A 26,562-nucleotide genomic window follows, 5' to 3' on the forward strand; every position below is an offset into this window, starting at 1 on the left:
ATGCTCTCCCAGCTGCGCTATTTCGGCTGCTCAACACATCCTGAATATAAATGAAATGAAATCCCAGGTCCTGATCACCCATCAGGCCTAATATAGAGCTGGCAATACTATCCACACCAGTGTATTTTTAACACTGTAATAATGAACCAGATGAGGAAGTTAAATTTACATCTATAATCTAAAAGGCCATAATTTTAAAGTAAAAAAAGCAATCTACACTATGGTGTCTACTATGCTGAAAAGATACCTGAGATGAGCTCATACTGGAATGAAGTAGAAAATGCACCAAATAATAATGATAGGAGAACGCAGGGCCATAGGTGACATTTCTACCTTTTCAATTTTTTATATTATGGTTATTGTTGACAGGAAAACAAATTATAAAGGGTTCAAGAATGAACATGTACTTTAAACTGTAAATTAAAATAAATTTTTATTCAAAGCATCTTTTAAAATTACAGCATGTTTATTCTTATGCTGTTATCTCTGCCAAACTACATCTTAGCCATATGAAGCATAAAACACTTCAAAAATTTGAATGTAAACCACATTTTTAAAACAAAAAGCAGTCTTAACATACCTCAAATTTTAGATGCCAATGTATTTTTTCCAAGCATATAGCTTATATCAAAAAAGAACATTTTAAATATTTCTATAGTATGTAGTTGTAATAATTTCTTAAACTTCCAATTATACAAATAAAAAATGTTTGCGAATATAACTATTATAGTTGACAAAAGCTGACCAAGAAACAAACAAAAACCCTTACTTTTGAAGGCTGTAAATTTTATTATCTGTGAATTGACAAGTATTTGTATTTTTAAAATTCCTATTGCCCTTCCTTCTTTAGGTAAGTTCATCAAATTTTAAATTTCCCAAGACTGATGAGTGTTGCTTTTCATAGTTCATTTAAGTCATATTTGAGAGCAAAAAATCTAGAGAAAATGTTGAAACCTAAACCAAGAAAATTCAGATGCTACAGTCTCTCTCCCTGTGCTTATAAGTGCTCCAAGTTAAAATTCTATATACCAGATTACAAACAAAATTCTCAGACCATTACAAATATAAATTCTCTTATTACAAAAAAAAAATCCCTCAAGATTTGTAATTTACTGTACAGAGGAATTACATTTTTAAAGTATGTCCTCATTCATACACATTATTTGTTACTATCATCTCTCACACTTTTGCTTCCTTCCAAGACATTTACATACCTCCCCTTCCCCATGGCTAGTATTTTAAACTATCTGTGTACTGCAACACACTGGGATTTTTGGATAAAGAAGCCTACATTTTAGATAATGTTTAAACTACATCTGTAGGCTACTACTTCAAAAAAAAAAAAAAAAAAAAAAAAGGCGCTGAAGAGCCCATATTGCCCTCTATTACTCTTGAGGTCTACTCCAATTAAGCAATCTATCAAATTACCATGCTATGCATGTTATTTAGTTTCTGCTTAAAACAAAAGCATAAATGATGGAGGTTTATGCCTACATAAAGGAGGTGAACTGCTCTGGTCTTGATTTTTCTGTTCATGCCTCAGTACATAAAGTGGTATTTAAAAACTTCATCTATTTGGAAAAATGGCTTAAAACCACCACACAAGTTAACACACTTGCAGCTGAAACTATTCCAGAAACCTACTTATTTGAGTAGCTAATATTTTCTGCAGTGTTTACCTGATAACTAAATTTAGTGAACACAAAATAGCTTGGCATGTTATTCTGAAGAAAAGCAAGAAGGTGGCTTTATGCACTGAAAATATAAATAGGAGGCTTCCATTTGCTAGTAATTCTAAACAAGCAATACAATTAAAATTTAGTGTTTGCTAACAAAAGATCTAAAACAGTTCACTACAAAACAACCCTGTAGGTGTCCCTTTTATTAATAAAAATCCAAGTGCCAAATCTCTTACAGGGCCCATAATATATATATAAAAAAATACCAATTACCAAGTTACCTAGACTTTGCAAGATTAATCACTCAATTTCAGCAAATGAGAAATATGCAACGTGCAAAAGCTCCCAAGTTAACACAACAGGGATGCCAAGTGCTTTTCAAACCTGAACATCAGAGTGAGCTGTTAAGCCTCGGAAAGACAGAATAATACTGATATTATCCAATTCTGAAAATTCTCAACTATTGTGCATCTTGCCAAGATCCTCAAATATCTCTTTTCTTCCAAAGTCCATAACTTAGAACATCTTCCAAAATAGTCAGTTTTCCACTTTTCATTAGGCACACTATTTTGCAATTTAAAAATCTATATCTTACACACATATCTTATACTTTCTGGCTTGCCTCAGTGTTTACAGTATTGTTAAACATACTAATATACATTGTTAAAAAATGATCTTATAAATAATCTATTTCAACGTTCTTTGGCTACATGTACCATTCTGTTTTTTCATACAAGTGTCTTATTCAGAAAGTGCTTCCTGTGAGAACTGCTTCCAATGAATGCATTAAACTTGCAAAATCTAGCTTCCCACAATATGTCCTTTTCTACCCTGTACTAGAAGTCCCATATTTACAAAATATTTTAAACTTTACAACAAATCCATTACCATATAAAAAAAGTGCAATTCTCTCTCACCCCATATTCTGGGGCAATGACATTCTTCATAAGTTTCTACAGAATAGCAGCCTATGATAAGCAAATAAGGTGCTTAGCTTATGCCCAAGGATCTACTTTTTAAGTACGCTGGGCAGTACTTTTTGTACAGTGGCAGAGTCAGTGTCGAGGCTACTGGCGGAGCGGCGCCCCGGTCAGGTTGGCGAGCTCTATGAGAGCAAGGGCTCCGTGCAGACGCTCCCGCTGCTCTTGCAGCCGGCGCTGGGCACCGCGCTTCTCGTCGTCCTCCTCGTCAGACTGAAGGTACTCCAGAGGGTCCTGCTGCTCCTGATCAGCTTTCTGCACGAGCTTCCCTTTCAAGGTGGGGGCACGCTGCTCTCTTGTCTCCCAATACCTACATGGAACGCAGGCACATAAGCTATTTGTATACACGACCTCCTCAAACCTTTACTTTTCTTTAGCAAACAGGTTCTTTACCACAGTATTGTTTTCTGTGTCTTAGGTTATAAAGTTCTAAAGTGATTCATATACTTTACATATATTTCCCATTATAGAGGGAAAGTTGAGGGACACACTCAGATTTCCAAAATCAAAAACTGGCAGTTCTGGGTCTTATACTCAACTCTCTAATCATAGGTTTTCACCAATTAACTGCCTTTAAGATCATATGTGAAATGGACTACAGTAAAATACACAAACAGTAGAACAAATATTGTCTGTCAATTACACCTCAATAAAAAATTAAACAGAGTAGAACAAATAATCATTAGAAAACTATTTATCCTATTCTTCTGACAGAGTTAACTGTAAGAAATTTTAAACCCACAAAATGTGACAGATTAGTGTCTACAACACACAGAGCTTATTCAAAAATCTAAGAGGTACCATGATTATTCTATTACAAAACCAACTGATAATTCATAAGAGAAAATATTCTACCTTTTGGTAACTAAAGAAAGGCATATTTAAAGAACAGTACCACTATATACAAAAATGTCCCATACAAAGACCTGCATATCAATGCTCATATTAGCTTTATTTGTAATGGCCAAAAACAACCCAAAAGCCCAGCAATAGGCAAATGAATAAACAAGCTGAGGTGTATCCATACAATGGTGTACTACTCAACAGTAAGAAGGAATGAGCCTAGGGTTATACGGTGACAGATGGTAGCTACACTTGTGAGCCAGCATAATGCATAGACTTGGAGAATTGCTATGTTGTACACCTGAAACTAATGTAATATTGTGTACGAATTATACTTCAATTAAAAAAATAAACTAAAAAAAGAAAAAGAAATAAACCATTGATAACAGTCAACAACATGGATGAATCCCCAAATAATTACACTGAATAAAAGAAGCCAGACAACAGAAGTGTATACTGTATGACTCCATTTGTATAAAACTGTAGAAAATGCAAACTAGTTTATAATAACAGAAATCAGATCAGTCTGGGGAGCAGGGGAGCAGGAAAGCAGGGAGGGACAAGAGTGATGACTTACAAAGGGGCATGAGGAAACTTTTGAAAGTGACAGATATGTTCACCATCTTAACTTGGATGATGGTTTCACAGGTGTATACATATGTCAAAATGTATCAAATTGTACACTTTATTGTGTGCTGATTACACCTCAGTAAAGCTGTTTTTAAAATTATACAAAAATAACACAACTATCAGATTTCAGGAAATCCAGACATCTCAAACCTGGAAAAACTTGGGCAATACTCAGAGATACAAAAAAAGAACTGCAAACAGTTCAGTATGACTTGAAGGACAACTTGGAACGGAGAATGGCAAAGAAGTTTAACAAGGTCAGCAGGGACCACCAGGCAATGAAGGACTTCGAATCACATGATACCGGGTTTAGACTTTATACTGAGTAGAATCCATTAGTCTGTCATTGAGTAGATGGGAGAATGAGAGGAAAACACAAAGATGACCAACAAGTTTCTGACTTGAGCAAAGTTAGAGCTCATGGGGTGGCAGAGGCCAGCCAGGAGCAAGAGGGAGGGAGGAAGTGACGCAGTAATCCAGACAAACAACGCCTGTCTGAGTGGAGCTTCTGGTCTAACAGGGATGACAGACACTAAACGAATAAATAAATGTGTGATGAAGGTTTTGAAAAAGAAAACACACTGTGTTATAAAAGGATCTATTAAGTCGGTCTAACCTTGTTTGTTCTGGAGGTTAGTGAGCAGGTTAGGGAAGAACTTCCTGACGCAATGTTTGACCTCAGTAAGAAATGAAGAATGAGTAGTGGCTAAACGAAGAGGAAAGCAGCATTCCGGGCAGAGGGAGCAGGGGGCACAGAGGCCTGCAAGCCACAGTGAGGGTGGTGCTGACAAACAGGAAGGCTGGGTAGCTGGAGACAGGTGCGAGGCCAGAGGGAGGCAGAGCTAAACAGCACAATGAGGGATTCCAGACTTTTCCTTAGTGCAGAGGAATCTGATGAAGGAGGGGGTGCCCCGAACAGCCAGTGCTGGTTTCTACACAACAGATGACCAGATGACTCCTTAAATCAGAATACCTTTAGAGATACTTTTTCATGCTGGCCCCCTTGTTGCCATTAAAAAAATTCAACCAGGTGCTTTTCAGAACTTTACTTTAGAAGAATCTCTAGTCTATATCCCAGGAATAATCAGCACCTAACTGATATGAAGAAAACAAAGACAGGCTGCACGGTAGAGTACAATTCATATAAAACAATCTTTAAGAATGAGGAAAATTCTTGCTTTTAAAATAAATTGTGGTCTGGGCACTCAGACTAATTAATATCGTGTACTTGTTTTCTATGGCACAAAGATCCTCACACCACTCCTAACAATTCTGTGGTTTAAAGAAATAAAGCACCATTTCAAGTTATTTTATAAAATATGTATAAAAGCAACTTATTTAAAAGGAGAGAACTGTCAAAGCTCCCAGTGCCAGCCCATGTGCAGGGCAGTACTGTGCAGTGGAGTGCAGGGAGAGCCTTACTTCGCCAACCACTCGGCGGCAGCCTGGTTGTCCACAGCCTGGTGCTTACTGAGAGCGTCTGTGGGCTCCTCCCGTTTCAGCCTGGCATAAGGGTGCTTCGGACAGTGGCGGTTTGCATGGGTGAATCTGCTTAGGCAGCCTTCAAAACACAGAGGGAAACACTTATCAGAATCTGGACATCCAGCAGACGTGGAAAATGTTCATTTTCACTGGTATCCAAGAAAAGTGAATTAAGACCATGGGATTTAGCATTCTGTAACTTGGAGGAGAAAAAAAACCCTAAGGAGAAGCAAGCAGTGCCTTCACCTTTTGGTCATGGCAATATAAATGCATCAACCCCACCAGAAAGTGATTTATTAGCAAAAATGATCAAAACCTCTGACCCAGGAATCCCATTCTTGGAATCCATCATAAGGAAACATCCCATAAGATGAACAAAGCTTTAAAGAGGAAGCCGTGTCCCTCAGCTTTGTTGGCAACAAACAAATTTTAAAAACAAATATTCAATATCCAACATTGAGACAATCATAGTGTATATGCTTACGCAAATGAAAAAGCATATAGACATTCATAACAGCTGACAACAATCAAGAGAACCACACAACAGCAGCACAAAACTATACTGAATTTCAGGTATAACTATGTAAAAAGGTGCATAAGGAAAACATCTCAAGAAATGTGATAAGAGATTTAGAAAATCACTTATGAAAAGTGGTAAGAAATTACTAACAGTGGCAGTAGCAAGATGGTAAAATCTCCCCCTTTGTTGAAAATTAAGACAATGATGTATTTCTTTCCATTTAATAGTTGAAAAGTTTAAAATCAATTAAAAGCCTACTATAAAGGCTGCTTTTACTTCTATAGATCTTTCCACCACCTCTACCTAAATCTACTATTTTTTTTTCTTTTTTTAAGTAATCTCTCCACCCATTGTAGAGCTCAAACTCACAACCCCAAGATCAAGAGTTGCATGCTCTGCCAACTGAGCCAGCCAGGTGCTCCCTGAATATACTACTACTTTTAATTACCTTTTAATATTTTCACCTAGAAGGAATATTTTATTTAAAAATCAATTATTCCCAGAAAATGAGCATGGATTTCAATTTAGAAAGAGAACTTATGATGTTTTATAAAATTTACATCGAAATCTCTCCTCCCAAAAATCTTAAGTAAAAGATATTTTAGCTTTTAACTCACAACCAGTTCTTACATAAACTTAACTCTTAACACCATACCATTTTCTGAACAAACAAAAGGTTTCTCTCCGGTGTGAAGACGCTGATGTGTTTTGAGCTGTCCGCTTTGAACAAAGGCTTTTCCACAGTCTGGATAGTCACACAGATAGGGCCTCTCACCTAAGTAGACAAATAGTATATATTATTTCTGAGACAATAATGTAAGAAGAGAAAGGGACAGAGAGAACTGACCTCCATATAGGTCATGACTCCAAACAACAATAAAACATGTCATAGCCTCTACAAAGCTGCAAGTGTTAATGCTAACAACAGCTATCCATGCTACCAAGTAGCTATCCACTTGAAAGCAAAATAATATTTTCGTTAGGCCTTGAGCTTTTAGGCTCCCAGGTTCAAATCCTTGAAGTTATCTTCGGCTTATCCTGTCATTTTTCTCCCCATAATCCAAATCACTAGCTCTTGCTAATTCTTTTTTTTTTTTTAATGTTTATTTATTTTTGAGAGACAGACAGACAGACAGACAGCACAAGCAGGGGAGGGGCAGAGAGAGAGGGAGACACAGAATCCGAAGCAGGCTCCAGGCTCCGAGCTGTCAGCACAGAGCCCGACACGGGACCCAAACCCACGAACCGAGAGATCATGACCTGAGCCGAAGTCAGACGCTGAGCACCCAGGTGCCCCTCTTGTTAATTCTTTAAAATGTCTCCCACTCCTGATTTCCCATTGCAACTTCCCCACCCCTCCCACCCAGCAGGAACCCTAGCTGGCCTCTATTCTCCACCCCTGCACAGTACTTCTGGAGTGAATGACATAGAACATTTGCTTTTGTCATACAAACTACCTCCTAAATCACTCCAAACCCTACTACACCCCTTGAACAGCTGAAAATTATCTGCTGACTTTTCAGTGGTCATATATCTGCACTATAGCTACTGCATAAGAGGGCAGGGTTTAACTTTACTTCATTCCATGAGATTCATTCCATCCACAAGGCAGTTAGTTCCTCATGTTGTTGTACTCCTTGAAAATCCAATCTTCTCTGCCCATTCAAATGTTCCCAGTCCTGTAGGCTCTCTCAGTGAATCTCCTTATACCTCCCTGCTACCTCCAAATAATTGAACTATGTATCCCTTCACTACCTCATAATCCACTGTTATTTATGTATCCTGGTACTCTCCTGACACAAAGATGTATAATACTTTGTATTCCATTGCAATTCATATATACAACACAGTGCTAGGCTTGAGAAAGTGCTCAAAAATATTGTTTAACCATAATTAAAATCATTTTTTGAAAAGTCATTCTGTGATCAACAAGTATCCACTGGTACTTCCAATATGACTCAATTAACAGTAACAAGTACTCCCTTAATTTCTCATTATTTAGAAATGTACCAAATGATTGTGATAGACACGTGTTAATAAAACAGGGGTATGGGGGTATTTAAAATAGTAAGAGATGGGGCGCCTGGGTGGCTCAGTCAGTTAAGCATCCAACTTCATCTCAGGTCATAATCTCACGGTTGTGTGTGAGTTCTACCCCTAAGTCGGGCTCTGGGCTGACAGCTTAGAGCCTGGAGCCTGCTTCAGCATCTGTGACTCCCTCTCTCTCTCTGCCCCTCCCCCACTCATGCTCTGTCTCTGTCTCAAAAAATAAATGTTTAAAAAAATTTTTTAAGTTAATAAATAATAAAATAGTAAGAGAAAGTTTTTTGCAAACCATATACATACTACTAGAGCTTAACCATACCATGGAGATCTTGGGCTCAGCCCCCTGGCATACAGCATAGTAGGCCAAGGCCTGAAAATACAGGGTGACACATGGTGGACTGGTGGTAGATCAGGCCTGAGACTCAGGGATCTTATCATTACACCACATGGTCCCGAATCTTATCTACACTGGCAATATGTACTCTGTGGCTTGTGAACCAGTTATCTGGGGATATTTCAGACCAATTAGATTGAAAATAAATCTGAAAATTCTCAAAATCATGTATTTCGTTTTGTAATGGTTTTACTGAATGGTTCCTAAAGTCAAAAACCTCTTGGCCACCTTAGTTTGTAATAATTCAAAATTAAAACTTTTACCCTTTTTCAGGGATTTAGCTAAGAAAACTATATTCTAGCATATTATTAAAATGTATCTTTTCAAAAACAAACCAAAAAACCAAACAGGTGGTGCCATAAACACTGCAAAAAAAATAGGGAACTAAGCCTTAACAGCCCAAGTTCTAACTGGTACTGCCCAATGGAAAGAGAATAGGAACCACTTCTAGGAACCACATTAAAAAAGCAAAAATAAACAGGTGGAATTAATTTTGATAATATATTTTATTTAACCCAATATATCTAAAATATAATTTCAACATATAATCAATATCAAAAGTAATTAAGGACATTGTTTACTCTCTTTTATTCATACTCAGCATAGTTTACACATATTGCCCATCTCAATTTAGACTAGCCAAATTTCAACTGCTCAAGAGCAGCATGTGCTACGATATCTGCAGCACAGCCCTAGACTTAAAGGTATGGGAGGCTGTAAGGCAGTGGTCTTTGCTTTTCTTGATGCCTCAGTTTTATCATCTGTAAATTATTAAATACCATTATTATAACCATAAAGCTCCTTCTTCTGGGGCCAACTTTCTCTATGGAAAGAACAAGGGCTCTTTCTATGTTATTTCTTTGCTCTCTAATATGGTATTTAAAATTTAAGTATAATTTCTCTACACAAATAGAGATATGTGATAGTCCTGGGATAGCTACCTATAATACATTTAATTCTGAAAAATTATACTTCACCTTAGATTAAATAGCTAGGTGAAACATTCTGATGGCACACTGGGGATTCTAGTAATTCTGCTAAAAACTGGACACTGTTTTAGTATTTGGCCTACAAATCAGTCTTATCAATTACACAGACAACTGAAGGGCATATCAAATATTGACATTTAAGTAGGCAGAATGATAGAATTCAATTTAGCAATAATATTCCTATGACAACTAGATTAATTACCATGATACTTTTAGAAGTCACATGGTACCAATGCTGAGAAAACCAGTCTTTCCTACCAAAAAAGAAACTGACTATACAGTGCCTGTCTTAAAAAACTTCACAGTAAGGAAATATAAAGCAACTAAAATATTAATTTATGGGCCCAAACATCAAATCAGCTTTTAGTAATACTTCTGCTCAACTTACCTGTATGAGTCCTTTTGTGAGCCTGGAGTGATTTCTCCCGTGGAAACACCCTATTACAGATGTTACAACGGATTCTGCTGGATGAATGCTCTCCTTCATTTATTAAATCCCGGACAGTATCTGCTCTAGGTCTACCACGTCGGATTCCATCCTATTAACAATTTGTATAAATGTTAATGTAATTTCTTAGATCCTCTCATTAAAGTAAAATATCACAATAAATCATTTTTTAAATCTTTCTTGAGTGACATCAGTGAATATAGTAGAATAGGTAGTTCCAAAGGCCCATCCCTCCACAGATCACTGAAAAATTGAGAAAAAACTGTCAAAATCACCTTTATCACAACTCCAGAAAATAGATTTACAGCAACACAGGGAACACTGAATCAAAACACAGGCAACCTAAAACAATAGGAAAGCTTTGCAGTATTTTTATTCCCTGCCCTTGCCTCTCCCTGACCCCCACCAGTGATCTTGAAGAGCCTTCATTCTCACTCAGTCCCTGGCTCCACAAAGAGCAAAGCAGATTTAATTCTAAAAGAATTGTGTTTGTCTGTTTTGATCTGTCAGGGTGCTACTTGAAGAACTAACACAAGGTGTTTGTCTTTGTTTGACCTAACTCAGAACTCTCTCAGGGCAGTAAAGTGGCTAAACAGAGCCGCTCAAAACCTTGTAAGGCTAGGAGCACCTGGGTGGCTCAGTCGGTTAAGCGTCTGACTCTTGATTTCAGCTCAAGTCATGATCCAGCTGACTCTTTGGTCCAATTCTTTGGCAGCTCTGTGTTGGCATTGCAGAGCCTACTTGGGATTCTCTCTTTCTCTCTCAGTCTCTCTGCTACTCATGTGCACATACTTTCTCTCTCTCAAAAATAAACAAACATAGAAAGAAAGAAAGAAGTCACCATCTTTAAAAGAGAGAGAGAAAAAAAAAAAAAAACCTTGTAAGGTTTCAATAATAACTTGCTGCCACCAGGGGCAAAACGTTTCAACTGAGACAAAAGGACACATCAAAAGCCCGGGAGGAAAAGCTGGAGGGAGAGTTTCTTTGGGTAATTAGGGCATTGAAAATTGCCCTGGTATCCTAAAGATAAAAATTTAGAAAGCCACCGACTTGCCCAGGGCAGGAAGCATGCTCAGAAAAGACCTGAAAAGACCCTAAACTGTCACACCTCTGATCCTCAGCTAGGCACAAGCAGGAAATGAAGGCTAAGACAGAGTTATAATGAGTGTAAGCATTGAGAGAAAGCTACAACACAGAGCCATCTCTGCAAAGTCAGGTATTTGTTCCCTTTCAGTTTTTGGCTACAGGCATTCAAGGCAATCTCTAGCAATCTCTAGCTGAGAACACACACAACAAATAGAGTTTACAAAAATAGTTTAGAAAATTTGCAAACCAGGAGAACCTGGGTGACTCAGTCAGTTAAGCTTCTGACTTTGGCTCAGTTCATGATCTCACAGTTCATGGGTTGAAGCCCTGCATCCAGGCCCTGCGCTGATAGCTCAGAGCCTGGCACCTGCTTCGTATTCTGTATCTCCCTCTCTCTCTGACCCTTCCCTACTCACTCTCTCTCTCTCTCAAAAAATAAATAAACATTAAAAAAATAATAATAAAAAAAAAAAAGAAAAGAAAAAGCAAATTTACAAAACAAGTAACTACAACCCCCAGCACACAACCAAACCAAACTCTGGGGAAACAGAAGAATCTGATTTCCAGAATCACCACAGTAGAATATTCAAAACATCCCATTCTCAACAAAATATTACTAAACATGTAAAGACACAAAGTATGGTCCATACACAAGAGATATTCATAGAAACAGACCAAGAGGAAGTAGATGCAGGTCTAACTAGACAAAGACTTTAAATAAATGGTCTTAAATATGCTGAATGAGGTCATGGAATCCATGGACAAAGGACAAAAGGAAAAACGGAAGAACATTGTTGCAACAAACAGAAAATATCAATAAAGAAACAAATTATAGGGATGCCTGGGTGGCTCAGTCTGTTAAGCATCCAACTCTTGGTTTTAGCTCAGGTCATGATCTCACAGTTTGTGGGTTTGAGCTCCACATTGGGCTCTGTGCTGACAGTGCAGAATCTGCTTCAGCTCCTCTGTCTCTCTCTCTGCCCTTCCCCTTCTCACACACTCTCTCTCAAAAATAAATAAACATTTTTAAAAAGGTGGGGAAGACACTTGGGTGGCTCAGTTGGTTAAACATCCAACTTCAGCTCAAGTCACGGTCTCACAGTTCGTGAGTTTGAGTCCAATGTCGCAGGCTCTGTGCTGAAAGCTCAGAGCCTAGAGCCTGCTTCAGATTCTGTGTCTTCCTCTCTCTCTGCCCCTCCCCCACTTGCACTCTGTCTCTCTCTCTCTCTCACTCTCAAGAATAAATAACCATTAATTTTTTAAAAAATTATAAAAAGAAACCAAATAGAAATTCTGGAGCTAAAAAAAAAAAAAGTATGATGACTAAAATGGAAAAATTCACTAGAGAATTTGAATGGCAGATTTGAACTGGCAGGAAGAAAGAATCAGCAAATTTGAAGACTAGTCAATTGAAATTATCCAGTCTGAGGAACTGAAAGAGAAAAGAATGGACAGAGCCCAAGATACCTGTAGGACATCAAGTGTCTTAGTCCATTTGGGCTGCTATAACAAAATACCACAGACTGGGTAACTTACAAACAACAGAAATGTGTTTCTCACAGTCCTGGAGGCTGGAAAGTCCAAGATCAAGGCACCAGTATAGTCAAGTGAGGGCCCTCTTCCTGGCTCATAGATGGTACCCTCTAGCTATGTCTTCACATGGGAGTTCTCTAGAGCCTTTTTCAGAAAGGCATTAATCCCCCGTCAAGAGGGCACCACCCTCATGATACCACCTCCCAATGGCCCCACCTCCTAACAGCATCATCTTTTGGCAGTCAGGATCTCACCACACAAACTTTGGGGTGCATAAACACTCAAACTATAGCATCAAGCATACCAACATACACATAATTGGAGACCCAGAGGCAAGAAAGAAATGGGCAGAGAGAATATTTGAAGAAATAAGGGATGAAAACTTCTCAATTTTGATAAGACATAAGTGTAAACATCTAAGAAGCTCAAAGAACTTCAAGAAGGATAAACGCAAAGAAAGATCACTCTGAGACACATTAGATCAAACTGTCAAGAGACAAAAGGCAGAGAATCAAGAAAACAGGAGAAGCAATTCATCAGTTACAAGGAGTCCTCAAGAAGATTAAAAACTGACTTCTCAGGAGAAACTACAGAAAGCATTAGGATGACATGTCTGAAGTGCTGAAAAGAAAAAAAAAGTCAACCAACAATCTTATATCCAACATGATTATCCTTCAAAAATGAAGAAGAAATTAAGACATTTCCAGAGAAACAAAAGTTGAGTTCATGGCTAGTAGACCTGCCCTACAATAAATCTAAAGGAAGTTCTTCAGGCAGAAATGAAAGGACACCTGACAAAGTCAAAGCCATACAAAGAAATAAAGAACCCCAGTAAAGGTATTTACATAAGTAAATACAAATGCCAAAAGTATTGTATTCAGGGCTTGTAACTCTTCTTTTTCTCCTATATAATTTAAAAGACAATTGCCAGGGGCACCTGGCTGGCTCAATCAGAGGAACATGCGACTCTTAGATATTGGGGTCATGAGTTTGGGCACCACACTGGGTGTAGAGATTGCTTAAATAAATAAACAAACAAACAAACTTTAAAAAAAAAAAAAGGCAAATGCCAAATGTATTTTAAAAATTATAAATCCAGGGGCACCTGAGTGGCTCAGTCAAACATCTGACTCTTGATTTGGGCTCAGGTCATAATCTCAGTCAAGGGTTCAAGACCCATGTCAGGCTCTGAGCTGACAGCATGGAGCTTGCTTGGGATTTTCTCTCTCCCTGTCTCTCTGCCCCTTCCCTGCTTGCACTTTCTCTCTCAAAATAAATAAATAAACTTAAAAAAAATTATAAATCCGGGGCACCTGGGTGGCTCAGTTGGTTAAGCATCGACTTCAGCTCAGGTCATGATATTAAAGTTCTCAAGGTCAAGCCTGCCTTGGGCTCTGTGCTGACAGCTCAGATCCCGGAGCCTGCATCGGATTCTGTGTCTCCCTCTCTCTCTTCCCCTCTCCTGTTCATGCTCTGTTTCTCTCAAACATAAATGAGCAATAAAAAGAAATTATAAATCCATGTTAGTGGGAACATAATGTAAGAATATGTAATTTGTGACTATAGCAGAGTTTTTGTTTACTATTGTAGCTAAGGTGGTTATTAATTCAAAATATATTGTTTTAAGTCTAAGAGATTAATTGAAATTCCCAGGGCAGCCAGTTGAAAAAACAAAAAACAAACAAACAAAAACCCTAAAAATCAAGAAGAAAACAAGAAAGATATGAAAATAGTACACTAAAAGAAGGCAGTGAGAGGAACTGAGAAATGAAACAGGTAGAAGACATACAGAAAACAGATAACAAAATACCAAAAGTTCTTCCTTAACAGTAACCACTTTAAATATAAATAGATTAAAATCACCAATTAAAAGGCAGAGATGGGCAGAATGGATTTTTCAAAAAACGGTCCAACTATATGCTGCCTCCAACAGACTTCTTTAGATCCAAAAACACAAATAAGTTAGAAGAGTTAGAAGAGAATAGCATGGAAAGGAGGGGCTCCTGGCTGGCTCAGTTGGTAAACCATGTAACTCTTGATCTCAGTGTGGTGAGTTCAAGCACCACCTTAGGCCTAAAGCTTACTTAGAAAAAAAAGAATGGAAAAAGGGATAACAATTATAAACACTCACCTAACAGAACCCCCAAAATGCATGAAGCAAAAATTGACAGAATTGAAAGGAGAAAGAATTCAAAATAGTTGGGGTCTGACTTTTAATAATAGATAGAACTAGACAGGTCAACAAAGATATAGAACACTTGAACACTCTAAACCAACTAGACCTAACAGACATATATAGATCACTCAAAATACACAGCAAAATATACATTTTTCTCAAGTGCACATGGAATATTCCCCAGGAAAGACCATGTGTTAGGCCACAAAGCAAGTAACAATAAATTTTAAAAGACTGAGAAAATCATCCAAAGTATCTTCTGTGACAAACATGGAATGAACCTATAAACCAAAAACAAAAACAAAACTGGAAAATTCACAAATATGTGAAATTAAACAATGCAGTCTTAAACAGCAATGGGTCAAAGAAGAAATCACAAAGGAAATTAGAAAATACTTTGACACAAATGTAAACTAAAACACAACATGTCAAAACTTATGGGATACAGTTCTTGGATTTGAAGGCTTCATAGAAGATAACAATGCTACCTAAACTGATGTGCAGATTTGGTGCAATCCCTATTAAAATTACAAAGGCCCAGAAATGGAAAGTGATCCTCCAACTCATGTAAAACTGCAAGAGGCTCCAAATAACAATATTTAAAAAGAACAAAGCAGGACACATATGTCCCTATTTCAAAACTTACTACAAAGCAGCAACAATCAAGACAGTGTGGTACGAGCCTAAGTAAAGACACACTGAGACAGAATTGAGAGTCAAGAGATAAACCCTTATTGGGTTGCCTGGGTGGCTCAGTTGGTTAAATGTCCAGCTCTTGATATAGGCTCAGGTCATGATCTCCCGTTTGTGAGTTCAAGCCCCATATCAGACTCCATTCCAACAGTGTGGAGCCTACTTGGGATTCTCTCTCTCTCTCTCTCTCTCTCTCTCTCTCTCTCTCTTTCTCTCTCTCTCTCTCAAAATAAGCAAATTAAAAAAAAAAAGAATAAATAAGCTGGACTTAAAATGAAAAAACATTTAAGTATCAAAGGACAGTCTCAAGAAAATGAAAAGACAACCTTACAGAACAGGAAATTAATATTTGCAAATTATATCTAATAAGTGTCTAGTATCCAGAATATGTAAAGAACTTTTACAACTCAACAAAAAGACAAAGAACCCAATTTAATGTGTAAAGATCTTAAAAACACATTTCTCCAAAGTAGTTATACAAATGGCCAGCAAGTTCATGAAAAGATGCCCAACATCATTAGCAAAATGCAAATCAAAACAATTATAAGGTAAATTACATCTCGATAAAATTAATTTTTCAAAAAGCACAATAAGATACTACTTCACACCAACTAGATTATACTCAAAAAAAGAAAAAGAAAAAAATAGGAAATAAAAGTGGTTTTTGGCAAAGAGGTAGAGAAATTGGAGCCCTCAAAATCACTGCTGGTGGGAAAACAATTTCAGAGTATGGTACAATGTCATAAACATACACAATGGAATATTTTCAGCAATAGAAAGGATACATGCTACAAGGTAGACAAACCTCAAAAACAGTAGCTAAATGAAAGAAGGCAGACTCAAAAGGCCAAATATGTAGGATTCCGTGTAATGAAACTTCCAGAATAGTTAAGTGTACAGAAACAGAACTCAGATTGGTTTCCAGAAATTGCATGTAGTGGAGAATAGGAAGTAACTACTGAGGACAGGGCTTTCTTTTGGGGTAATAAAAATGTTCTGAAACTTGATATAGGTGGTAGTTGCACAACATTGTGAATTATTAAATGTTACTGAATTACATTTTAAAATGGTTAATTTTGGGGTGGCTCAGTCAGTTGAGTGTCCGACTTTGGCTCAGGTCATGATCTCACCATTCCTGAGTTTGAGCTTCACGATGGGCTCTGTGCTGACAGCTCACAGCCTGGAGGCTGCTTTAGATTCTGTGTCTCCCTCTCTGTCTCTGCCCCTCCCCTGCTCATGCTCTCTCTGTCTCTCTGTGTGTGTGTCTCTCTGTCAAAAATAAATAAACATTAAAAAAAAATTTTAATGGTTAGTTTTATGTTATGTGAATTTCACTTCAATTTAAAAAAAAAAACTAAGGAAATCTGAATACACTACGGATGTTAGTTAATAACAATTTATCAAGCTGGTTCATTAATCGTAACACACATACCATGCTAATTTAAGATGTTAGCAATGGGAAAACTGGGTATGTGATTTATGGGAACACCCGGTACTATCTTAACTTTTCCATACATCTAGAACTAATCTAAAATAAACATTCACTTGAAAAAAAAAAACTTTCTCATTTCCCAGGTAAGTTAAATTTTATACATACAAGTTACATGAAAAAAAATCATAAAAGGATTATATACAACTACAAACAAAATGAAGATGTTTTTACTGCCTACAATATAAAAACGTAAAGCCTTCCAAATCCTTAAAAACATCAGGCCAAAGCCTTGATGGATAACAATAAGCTCCAGCAAAATTCCATTCCATCAACTTTCACTTTGAAAGAAAAGCTCAATCTCAACATGGGTGAGTTATCTTAAGGATAAGTCATGTTTAAAAAATTCATAGATATTAAAATCCATTTCCTTAACAGTCAACAGGTGGAAGCAATCTAAATGTCCATTGACAGATTAAAAAGAAAAAAAAGGTGGTATTTACAATACAATGGAAAATTATTCGGTCTTAAAAAAAGAGAATCCTGCCATGTGCTGTAATGTGGATGAACTTTAAAAGGGCTACGCTAAGTGAAATAAACCAGTCACACACACACCACAAACTCTACAGGATTCCACTATGTGAGGTATTGAAACTAGTCAAACTCTTAGAAAGTAGAATGGTGGTTGCTAGGGACTATGGGGAGAGAGAAAAGAAGAGTTCAATGGGTACAGAGTTTCAGTTTTGCAAGATCAATAAGTTCCTGAGATCTGTTATACAACAATGTGCATATAGTTAACACCAAAAAACAATTAAGATGATAAATTTTGTTGTTTTTTTGCCATACACACACCCCAAAAAAGGAATGTGGAAAGGCAGTATGGCAGATAATAATACTGTAAAAATATTCACTGCCCCTCTTCTCACTGTGGGTACCAATGAGGCAAAGTTGACCATATGATTTGCTTTGGCCAATAAAATGTGAGTGGAAATTATATGTATGACCTCTAAGCAAAAAAGCTTTAGAAGCCATCACATGACTCTTTCATCTCTCATTTCTCTCTGCCTTGAGACCCAAATGTCCCCAGGTAGGAGATGTTCCTTCGGGGTCCCAGAATGATCAAGACAAGGTGCATACCAGCACAGGACAGAACAACCCTCACAGGACAGAACAACATGAGTCATGATCAGGCTGAAACTGGGATTTCCAAAGTTGCATTCTGCACCATGCTCCAGCCTAAGCTGGAGGCACTTTGTTAATAAATATTTGCTGATGGGATAAAGATCTCATCAATTCTTTTTGATATCAAAATTAACAAAAGAGGCACATAATTGATGTATTTCCTTAACCTTATATAACTCTTTTAGAAGTTTCCATTTATAATGAAGCTAGGAATTGGGAAGGTCCTACCTGGACCCTGACTTAGTGCAAATTAGCAAATCAACTTGTAGCAATTACTGGTCATTACCAAATACTTTCACCTTCACCTTTACTCCTTGGCTGGGACTCTTACTAGCTACACTTTGCTCTAGTCTTGCTTACTGAAACTGTTAATCCAGAGTCAGCAAAGATCTAACCAGGAGTAAAACTAGAGAATCCATTACCATCATTTATTGAGTTACAATAATTGGATTGTTGCTGGTAATGTTTATATGATGAATAATTGGTTTAAATCTTGTTTTAAAAATGTAAAATGCAAAATAAATAAATAAATAATCAATCTATGATCCATAAAAATAGCAGGTGATTTTGTTAAGAAATGGAACATGAAATTAGGTTAATTAAAAACCTTAGTAATATAACTCCTCTGCCATGAAAGGATCTTTTCCTAATATTTTTTTAAATACATAAAAATAATGCAAATGCAAAAACAAAATGATACTAGACCACTTCCTTACACCATACACAAAAATAAACTCAAAATGGACTAAAGACCTAAAAGTGAGATGTGAAACCATAAAATTCTTAGAAGAAAACATAGGTAGTAATTTCTTTGACATTAGCTATAGAAACATTTTTCTAGATGTGTCTCCTAAGGCAAGGGTAACAAAAGCAAAATTAAACTATTGGGATTATATCGAAATATAAAATTTTGCCCAATGAAGGAAACCATCAACAAAATGAAAAGGCAACCCACTGAATGGGAGAAGATATTTGCAAATGATATATCCAAAATATACAAAGAACTTATACAACAACACCCCAAAAAAACAAATAATCTGATTAAAAACAGGCAGAGGACTGACCAGGGCGCCCAGTTGGCTCAGTCAGGTATGCATCCAATTCTTGATTTTGGCACAGGTCATGATCTCACGGTTCATGAGTTCAAGCCCCACATTGGTCTCCAGTCTGGCAGTGTGGAGCCTGCTTGGGATTCTCTCTGCCTCCTCTCTCTTTCAAAAATAAATAAATAAACTTAAAATAAAATGGGAAGAGGACCTGAATAGACATTTTTCCAAAGACATAGATGGCCAACAGAAAAATGAAAAGATGCTCAACATCACTATTCATCAGGGAAATACAAATTAAAACTGCAATAAAATACACTTTACCCCTATCAGAATGGCTAAAGTCAAAAAGAAGTAACAGGTGTTGACACGGATGTGGAGAAAAAGGAACACTTTTGGTGGGAATGCAGATTGGTACAGCCACTTTGGAAAACAGTATGGAGGTTCCTCAAAAAATTAAAAATGGAACTACCCTATGATCCAAGAATTCCACTACTAAGTATTTACCTAAAGAAAACAAAAATACTAATTCAAATAGATGCACCAAATATGCACCTCTATGTTTATGGCAGCACTATTTACAACAGCCAAGATATGGAAGCAAACCAAGTATCTATCCATAGATGAATGGATAAAGAAGATATGGTATACATATACACACATACACACAATGGAACGTTACTCAGCCATTAAAAAGAATGAGGTCTTGCCATTTGCTACAACATGGATGGACCTAGAGGCCATAATGCTAAGTAAATACATTACAGAAAGACAAAAACCATATGATTTCACTCATGTGAAATTTATGAAACATAACAAAGGAAAAAAGAGACCAGCACAAAACAGATTCTTAAATACAGACAGCAGGGTGCCTGGATGGCTCAGTCGGTTAAGCGTCCGACTTCAGCTAAGGTCATGATCTCATAGTCTGTGAGTTCGAGCCCCACATCAGGCTCTGTGCTGACAGCTCCAAGCCTGGAGCCTGCTTCGGATTCTGTGTCTCCCTCTCTCTCTGTCTCAAAAATAAATAAGAACATTTAAAAAATTAAAAAAACAAATACAGAGAGCAAACTAGTGGTTGCCACAGGGGAGGTAGGTAAGAGGATGAGTGAAATAGATAAAGGGGATTAAGATTACACTTATCTTGATAAGCAATAAGAAATGTATAGACTTGTCAAATCATCATGTTGTACACCTGAAACTAATAATACTGTATGTGTTTAATTTTTAAAAAGCCTTAGTGACACAATTACTGCATGATGAAAGAATCTTTTCGCAGTATTTTTATTTATTTATTTTTTAAATTTTTGAGAGAGAGAGTGCACACACACATGAGCAGGGGAGGCTCAGAGGGAGAGAGAGAATCTTGAGCAGGATCCACACCCAGTGTGGGCCCAACTCAGGCTGGATCTCAGGACTCTGGGATCCTGACCTGAGCCAAAATCAAGAGCTGGACATCTAACCAACTGAACAACCCACATGCACCTTCCCAGTATTTTTAAATACATAAAAGCATACTGTTGCCTCTATTATAATTTGAAATAACTCACTAGTTAATATCAAAATTTTTAGATTATCCATTACTATCTTCTGTTTCCATTAAAAAAACAAAAATAATACAAAACAAAAAATTGTTTTCAATCATGTCTAACGGGGGTTTGAGTATTTATAAAGTTAACAATTTGTTGCTTCCCCGCCTAAATCATATATTTGCAATTTCCAAATGAGAAATAGAGAGCTAAAAAAATAAATAAAATATAATACAACATCCTAGCCATATACAGGTTAAGGCTTCACTAAGTATATCATTTCAACTGTGAAAATTAAGCAAGGTAAGTAATCATCTTATGCCCTAAATAAATAAAGAGCATCTTTTTTTAACCATACATACAAAAATGAGCTGCATTACTTAAAGGTCCTTTTCATTTTGGCCTTAGCAATAAGAAAACTATGCATCTAGGTACATTCTGACAATAACAGAGTGTTAACTAACTCCTCAGCAATCCAGTATGCCTGGAGTCTAAGAGACAAATCTTGTCAGGATTGCTTGATGGCTCACAAGAGAAAGTTAAGTTAAAAAGAAATTCAACAGGCACCTGGGTGGCTCAGTCAGTTAAGTGCCCAACTTCAGCTCAAGTCATGATCTCACAGTCAGTGAGTTTGAGCCCTGTGTCAGGCTTTGTGCTGACACCTCAGAGCCCGGAGCCTGCAATGGATTCTGTGTCTCCCTGTCTCTCTGCCCCCTTCCTTCTCACACTCTGTCACACAGAAATAAACATTTTTAAAAAAAAGAAGTTTTTAGTTCTATAAAATATTTTTTAAAAATTTTAAAAACAAATTCAACACATTATTTTGTGGCATCTCCTGCAAAATAAGCTACTAAAAAGAAGCAAAATGATTAAATTACAAAAAAACACTTGCAAACTTTGGTAATTTATTTAGAGAGAGCACAAGATCATGCATGCAAGGTGGGAAGAGGGGCAGAGAGAGACAATCATCAGCAGGCTCCACACTCAGCACAGAGCCCAATGCGGAACCCGAAGCAGAGCTCGGTCCCACGACTCTGGGATTATGACCTGAGCTGAAATCAAGAGTCCAAAGCTCAGCAGAAGGAGCCACCCAGGCATCCCTAAATTTCATTTTTAAGACAGACTTTCAGTACCACCAGATGGTAGATTAGCAATTTTCAAAGTGTTTTCTGAAATATATATGGTAAATGTTTTGAGTTTTCAATGTCAATAACTATCTTTAAAAAGTTATTTAAGGGGCCCCTGAGTGGCTCAGTCGGTTAAGCATCCAACTCTTGATTTCGGCTCAGGTCATGATCTCACAGTTTGTCAGTTCAAGCCCCACATCGGGCTCTATGCTGACTGCACAGAGCGTGTTTGAGATTCTCTGTCTCCCTCTCTCTCTGCCCCTCTCCTGTTCTTGCTCTCTCTCTTTCAAAAATAAATAAACATTTTTTTTAAAGTTACTTAATAGGGGCACCTGGGTGGCTCAGTTGGTTAAGCATCCAACTTTGGCTCAGGTCATGATCTCGTGGTTGGTGAGTTCAAGCCCCATGCCGGGCTCTGGGCTGACAGCTCAGAGCCTGGAGCCTCCTTCGGATTCTGTGTTTCCCTCTCTCTCTGCCCCTCCCCTGCTCATGCACTGTCTCTCTCGTCTCAAAAATAAATAAAACATTTAAAAAAAAAAAAAAGAAAATCTTTACGAAAAAAAGTTATTTAATAAAATTTGGGTTATTTCTCAAGCCACTTAGAATAATGGACACATTTACCTAGATTTTACAGAAAGTTATACTCAAACTGGGTGATGACAAACCTAAAAGTCCTTGGCACATTTTTATACAAAGTAAAATTCAAATAAAGTGCACAAATATAACCTAGAAGGAAAAGGCATGTGGACCTTGACAAGAATATGAGAAAAATGTAATTGATCATATTTCCCTTTTTAAATTCAGATTTAGATCCAAATTTTCTTTGGCTATCATATCTGCTTCCTCATTCTATCCCCCACCTTGCCTTACCTGCACAACTTTCCAAGTCTTAATTTGCATTTGTCAATTGTATTGTGTGTACCCTCATAAAGCAGGTCAGTTGAGAAACATACATGTGTAAACAATGTGTATTTCATATGTCTACCATCATCAGCTTACTACTAAAAAAATAATAAACCCCTAAAGTCAATTCATACATGATATATACAGAAGCAATACCACATAGGGATTAAGAACACGGGCTCTTGAAAGTGCCAATCAGTTCTGCCACTTACCATACTATGTTAACTAAACAATCTTGGAGACTCTTTTCTCTAATTCCTCCTTGTTCATTGGATAAACAACGAACAACGAATTTAATTAAGGAATTCAAAAGCCCAGCAGTTTGCTGTGCTAGGCAATAAACTGTGGCCACTACATTAACAGGTTATGTTTAACATCGTGGTGATCAAAATTATATGTACTAATCTGCTATCTGTAAGACTCTGTGCAGTGTTCAGGTGACAGAAAGGCAAAGTGGAATAGGCAGCTGGCAGGTCCTGAAGAGTGAATGGTATCTGAGGCTATGCACAGAGAAGCCAAACACAGGTCCAACAGTGAAGAGTAACCTCATGAACATAGTCTGAGTAGATAGGACACAAGGTGCAGAATCTTGGAAATAACCTAAGGGCAGAGAGAAATTAGACCTGCACCCTCCCCTCCACTCCCCTCTCAGAATTCACAAACTGAGAGAAGATAATGCTAATATATAATTATACCCCAACAGTGCGAAGCAATCTTGTGATGATGGGCCAAAATAAGTTGGTGGATGGTGGATGTTCTCCCCACAGGCAGGAAAGGAAGTGTAGGGCAGGAACAAACAAGAAAGCTGGCAAGAGCTGACACTTAGTGTGAAGGTCTCAGATGTTAACACCTCCCCTTGGGGAGGGGGGGCAATGGCAACAAACAGACAATAAACGAACACAAATGTTTTTCTCAAACTCACAACTGTTATTGCCTCTAACCTGTATACTGAGAGAAGGGACTAGGGGGAAACATGTTACTGGTGTCCTATCTTTCCGTAAAGTAAACAGATTCAGTCAGCATGATTCACCCGTGTAGAGATAAAGAACTACAAGTACTTTAGAGAAACAAAACAAAGTAAAGGGGACTGGAATTCCCTACCTTTAGTCTAGAACTGATTACAAACAAAACTAGTTACCATCCTTAAATAAAGGTATATTCCAGACCTTTCCCCTCAAGATGGAAAAGCTAAAATGAATGAATTTTTGCAGCTGTAGCTGATTGCTTCACTGATTAAAGGACAAATTAAAATCAAGTCATCTAGTAATTCTGAAATATGACTGTGTGAGAAAAAAAGTGAAATATAAAACAGCCTTTTTGCTTACATATTCTTCAAAATTTCTGGTATATTTTACCTCTAAAAAGAGGTGGAGAAAGAGGACCTAAAATTCAAACCCACGCACTGTGGGCAACTTTTATATAAGGTTTGTTAAGGTAAGTCTATTTTAGGCCAAAATGAACATACCTATAAATTTCATTTATCTATTATAACACTAATCTTCTTGGATAATCCAAAATTAGATTAGTAAAATAATAAATGCAAAATATTTTACGAGTACCTGTGCACTGTATGCCTTTATGGTTCCAACTACATAACCTAACTTTTTTTTGTTTGCTTTTTTAAAGACTAGGTATGTTAACACAGGAAAGTATCTAGGCTACCCAGCCATCTCACTAAGGGCTACCTAGAAACAGCAACAGGGATTGTTTCCTTCACAAACTCACTCAGCACTATTATGAGTATTTTCACTGCTTGTCCTCTCAAATTTGTTTTAAATTTCTACTGAAGTGCAGCTTCAAGAATTACAAGGGTGTCAAACACAGAGTTTTATAATTCTGTAGTTCTTTAATAACAATGCCATTAGTAACAAAGTATATCAATTTCCTCTGGGCTCAAAACACATGGAGTTTCAACATCTTTGTTACTGCATGTAAAATCATGACCAAGTTAAACTTGTTTCAATTTGTAGATACAGTATTTGCCAATATCCAGGCACTTATCCACTAATTTACGGTTTTTTCTTCAGTAAACTGCTTATCTGACATAGCCACTTAACAAATAGAACCTGAATATTAACCTTGTATTAGCACAATTCATTCATTACACAAATATTTACCGAGCACTTTTATTCAGCATTTGGAGTGTGAGGAATTAAAGTTGAACAGTCTTCCAGAGAAAAATTATCCCGGCTCTCTAGCAGCTTACAGTCTATAGAGATAAGTATGTCAGCAGAGAGGCACCCGTGAATACAAGCTTCAGGACTGAGAGCCACAAAAACTACCATAGTCCCAGTGTTCCCACTACCTAGCTGTGGGACCTTGAGGAGGTCCCTTCACCAATCCCTCTAAGGCTTAGTTGCCTGATCCATAGTAAGCTTGAACCAGGTAGTCCTATCTTTCCCAGCTCTCAACAGTCTGAGCGTAAGCAATTCAAGGTTAACAGCCTCCCATTCCACTGCTTGCTCTCAGCCAACTAGCAAGGTGGTACGCTGGATGCATGAGGGGCAGTGAGGGCCCACTTCCGCTATGGAAGATTGCCCTAAAATCCCTTCTCGCTCTTCGCCTATCTCTGCTGGACATCTTTAGTAGGGCCGGGTTATCTGCATTGATGGAGGGAATCCGAGCAATCCCTCCCGTCCAGCACCCAGAGGAACAGCTGAAGGCCCGCATCCCTTCGCTCCCTCTCCGGCCAGAGAGGACTCAGCGGTCGGCCCAGCGTCTGCACCGCGAGTGGGCCTCCTCCGCGACCCCAGGCTGCGCTCACTGCACCTGCTGCTGGGTGGCCTCGGGTCTGCCCGCCACCCCTCCGCTAGCCTCACGTGACCGTCGCCCCGCCCCCCCCCCCCCCCCGCGAGGACCCGTTTTTTGGCGCGCGGCAGTGACGTCAGCGTCCTGTCACCCGCCACCGCCCCCACCGCGGCCAGAGGCGACCTCGCGTTTTAAACTCGGCCCCGCCCCGCCCGCCGCATCCGCGGGCACTGCCGGCTCCCTGGCCGCGCCGTTAACGGGCCTTGGCTGCCCCGCGCTCCTCCCACCCGCCCGCGCCGCTCACCTTGAGGTGGCCGCTGTCCGGGCTGCTCGCTTCCTCCTCGTCCTCACCTCCCGAGGCGGCGGCGGCGGAGGCGGCGGGCGGGGGCGCGCTCCGGCCTCGAAGCCCCGGGTGCTCGGCGGCGGCGGCGGCGGCAGGCAAGGCGGCCGAGGCGGCGCCCCCCGCGGCCCCAGGGCTGAGTGTCACGTTGTGCGCGTTCTCGCCCCAGCGCCACGGGTATACCATGAAGTCGCTGAAGCCGGGGCTGGTGGGGATGAGTGGCGGCGGCGGCTCCGGCTCCCCCCCGCCGCCGCACGTGGGCTTGATCGGGGTCGTCCTGATGACCGACACCAGCACCCGCTTTGGGGAGTCGTGGCAGAAGATGACGGGCGGCGGCTGCGGCGGGTTGTCCGCCATCGGCGCCTCCATGCCCCGGATCATCGCCCGGCCCCGATCCGCAGCTCCGGCAGCCGCACTCCCTAAGCCCCGGCCTGGCCCTTCGCTCCGCTCGCCCGCGCTGCTGCCCAGTCGCCGGCGCTCAGTCCCGCCGGCTCATGGCCGGCGGACGTTTCCCGGAAACCCCTTGCGCGGCGGCCAGCGAAGCAGCGGAGCGGCTCGGCTGGCACCGGGCGGCCAGCGCCAGACCCCCAACCCTGAGTCAGGCCCGCCCTCCGCTCTTTGTACTCCCCAACGCAGGCTGCACCGGCGGGAAGCTGCGGGCGGCCTGCCTCTCGGTGACAGGAAAGCAGGACGTGCTGCGCCGAGCCCCCGAAAATAACAACCTGCCGCCTGGGTCACTGCTCCGGCTTTTCCCGCGTT

The 26,562-nt window shown here is 39.1% G+C and overlaps 1 protein-coding gene across 1 annotated transcript; it reads right to left on the minus strand.

The window, feature by feature from the left end:
• Positions 1 to 407: 407 nt before the first annotated feature.
• Positions 408 to 26,562, minus strand: ZNF367 (zinc finger protein 367). Its single transcript, XM_049634303.1, has 5 exons — positions 25,768 to 26,562; positions 9,952 to 10,102; positions 6,790 to 6,909; positions 5,555 to 5,693; positions 408 to 2,969 (listed from the first exon to the last, which is right to left on the minus strand). The coding sequence occupies exons 1-5, from the start codon at positions 26,182 to 26,184 to the stop codon at positions 2,747 to 2,749; spliced, it is 1,050 nt and encodes a 349-aa protein (XP_049490260.1). The 5' UTR covers positions 26,185 to 26,562; the 3' UTR covers positions 408 to 2,746.

This window comes from Panthera uncia, chromosome D4 (assembly GCF_023721935.1).
Source record: "Panthera uncia isolate 11264 chromosome D4, Puncia_PCG_1.0, whole genome shotgun sequence".
Taxonomy (NCBI): domain Eukaryota; kingdom Metazoa; phylum Chordata; class Mammalia; order Carnivora; family Felidae; genus Panthera; species Panthera uncia.

Excerpts from the sequence above, each read along its gene's own strand:
- ZNF367 (XM_049634303.1), bottom strand. The coding sequence starts at position 26,184 with ATGATCCGGGGCATGGAGGCGCCGATGGCGGACAACCCGCCGCAGCCG. Across the intron at positions 10,103-25,767 it reads CGGACAGCGGCCACCTCAAG|GATGGAATCCGACGTGGTAG; the intron begins GTGAGCGGCGCG and ends AATTGTTAATAG. Across the intron at positions 2,970-5,554 it reads GCCGCCGAGTGGTTGGCGAA|GTATTGGGAGACAAGAGAGC; the intron begins GTAAGGCTCTCC and ends CGTTCCATGTAG.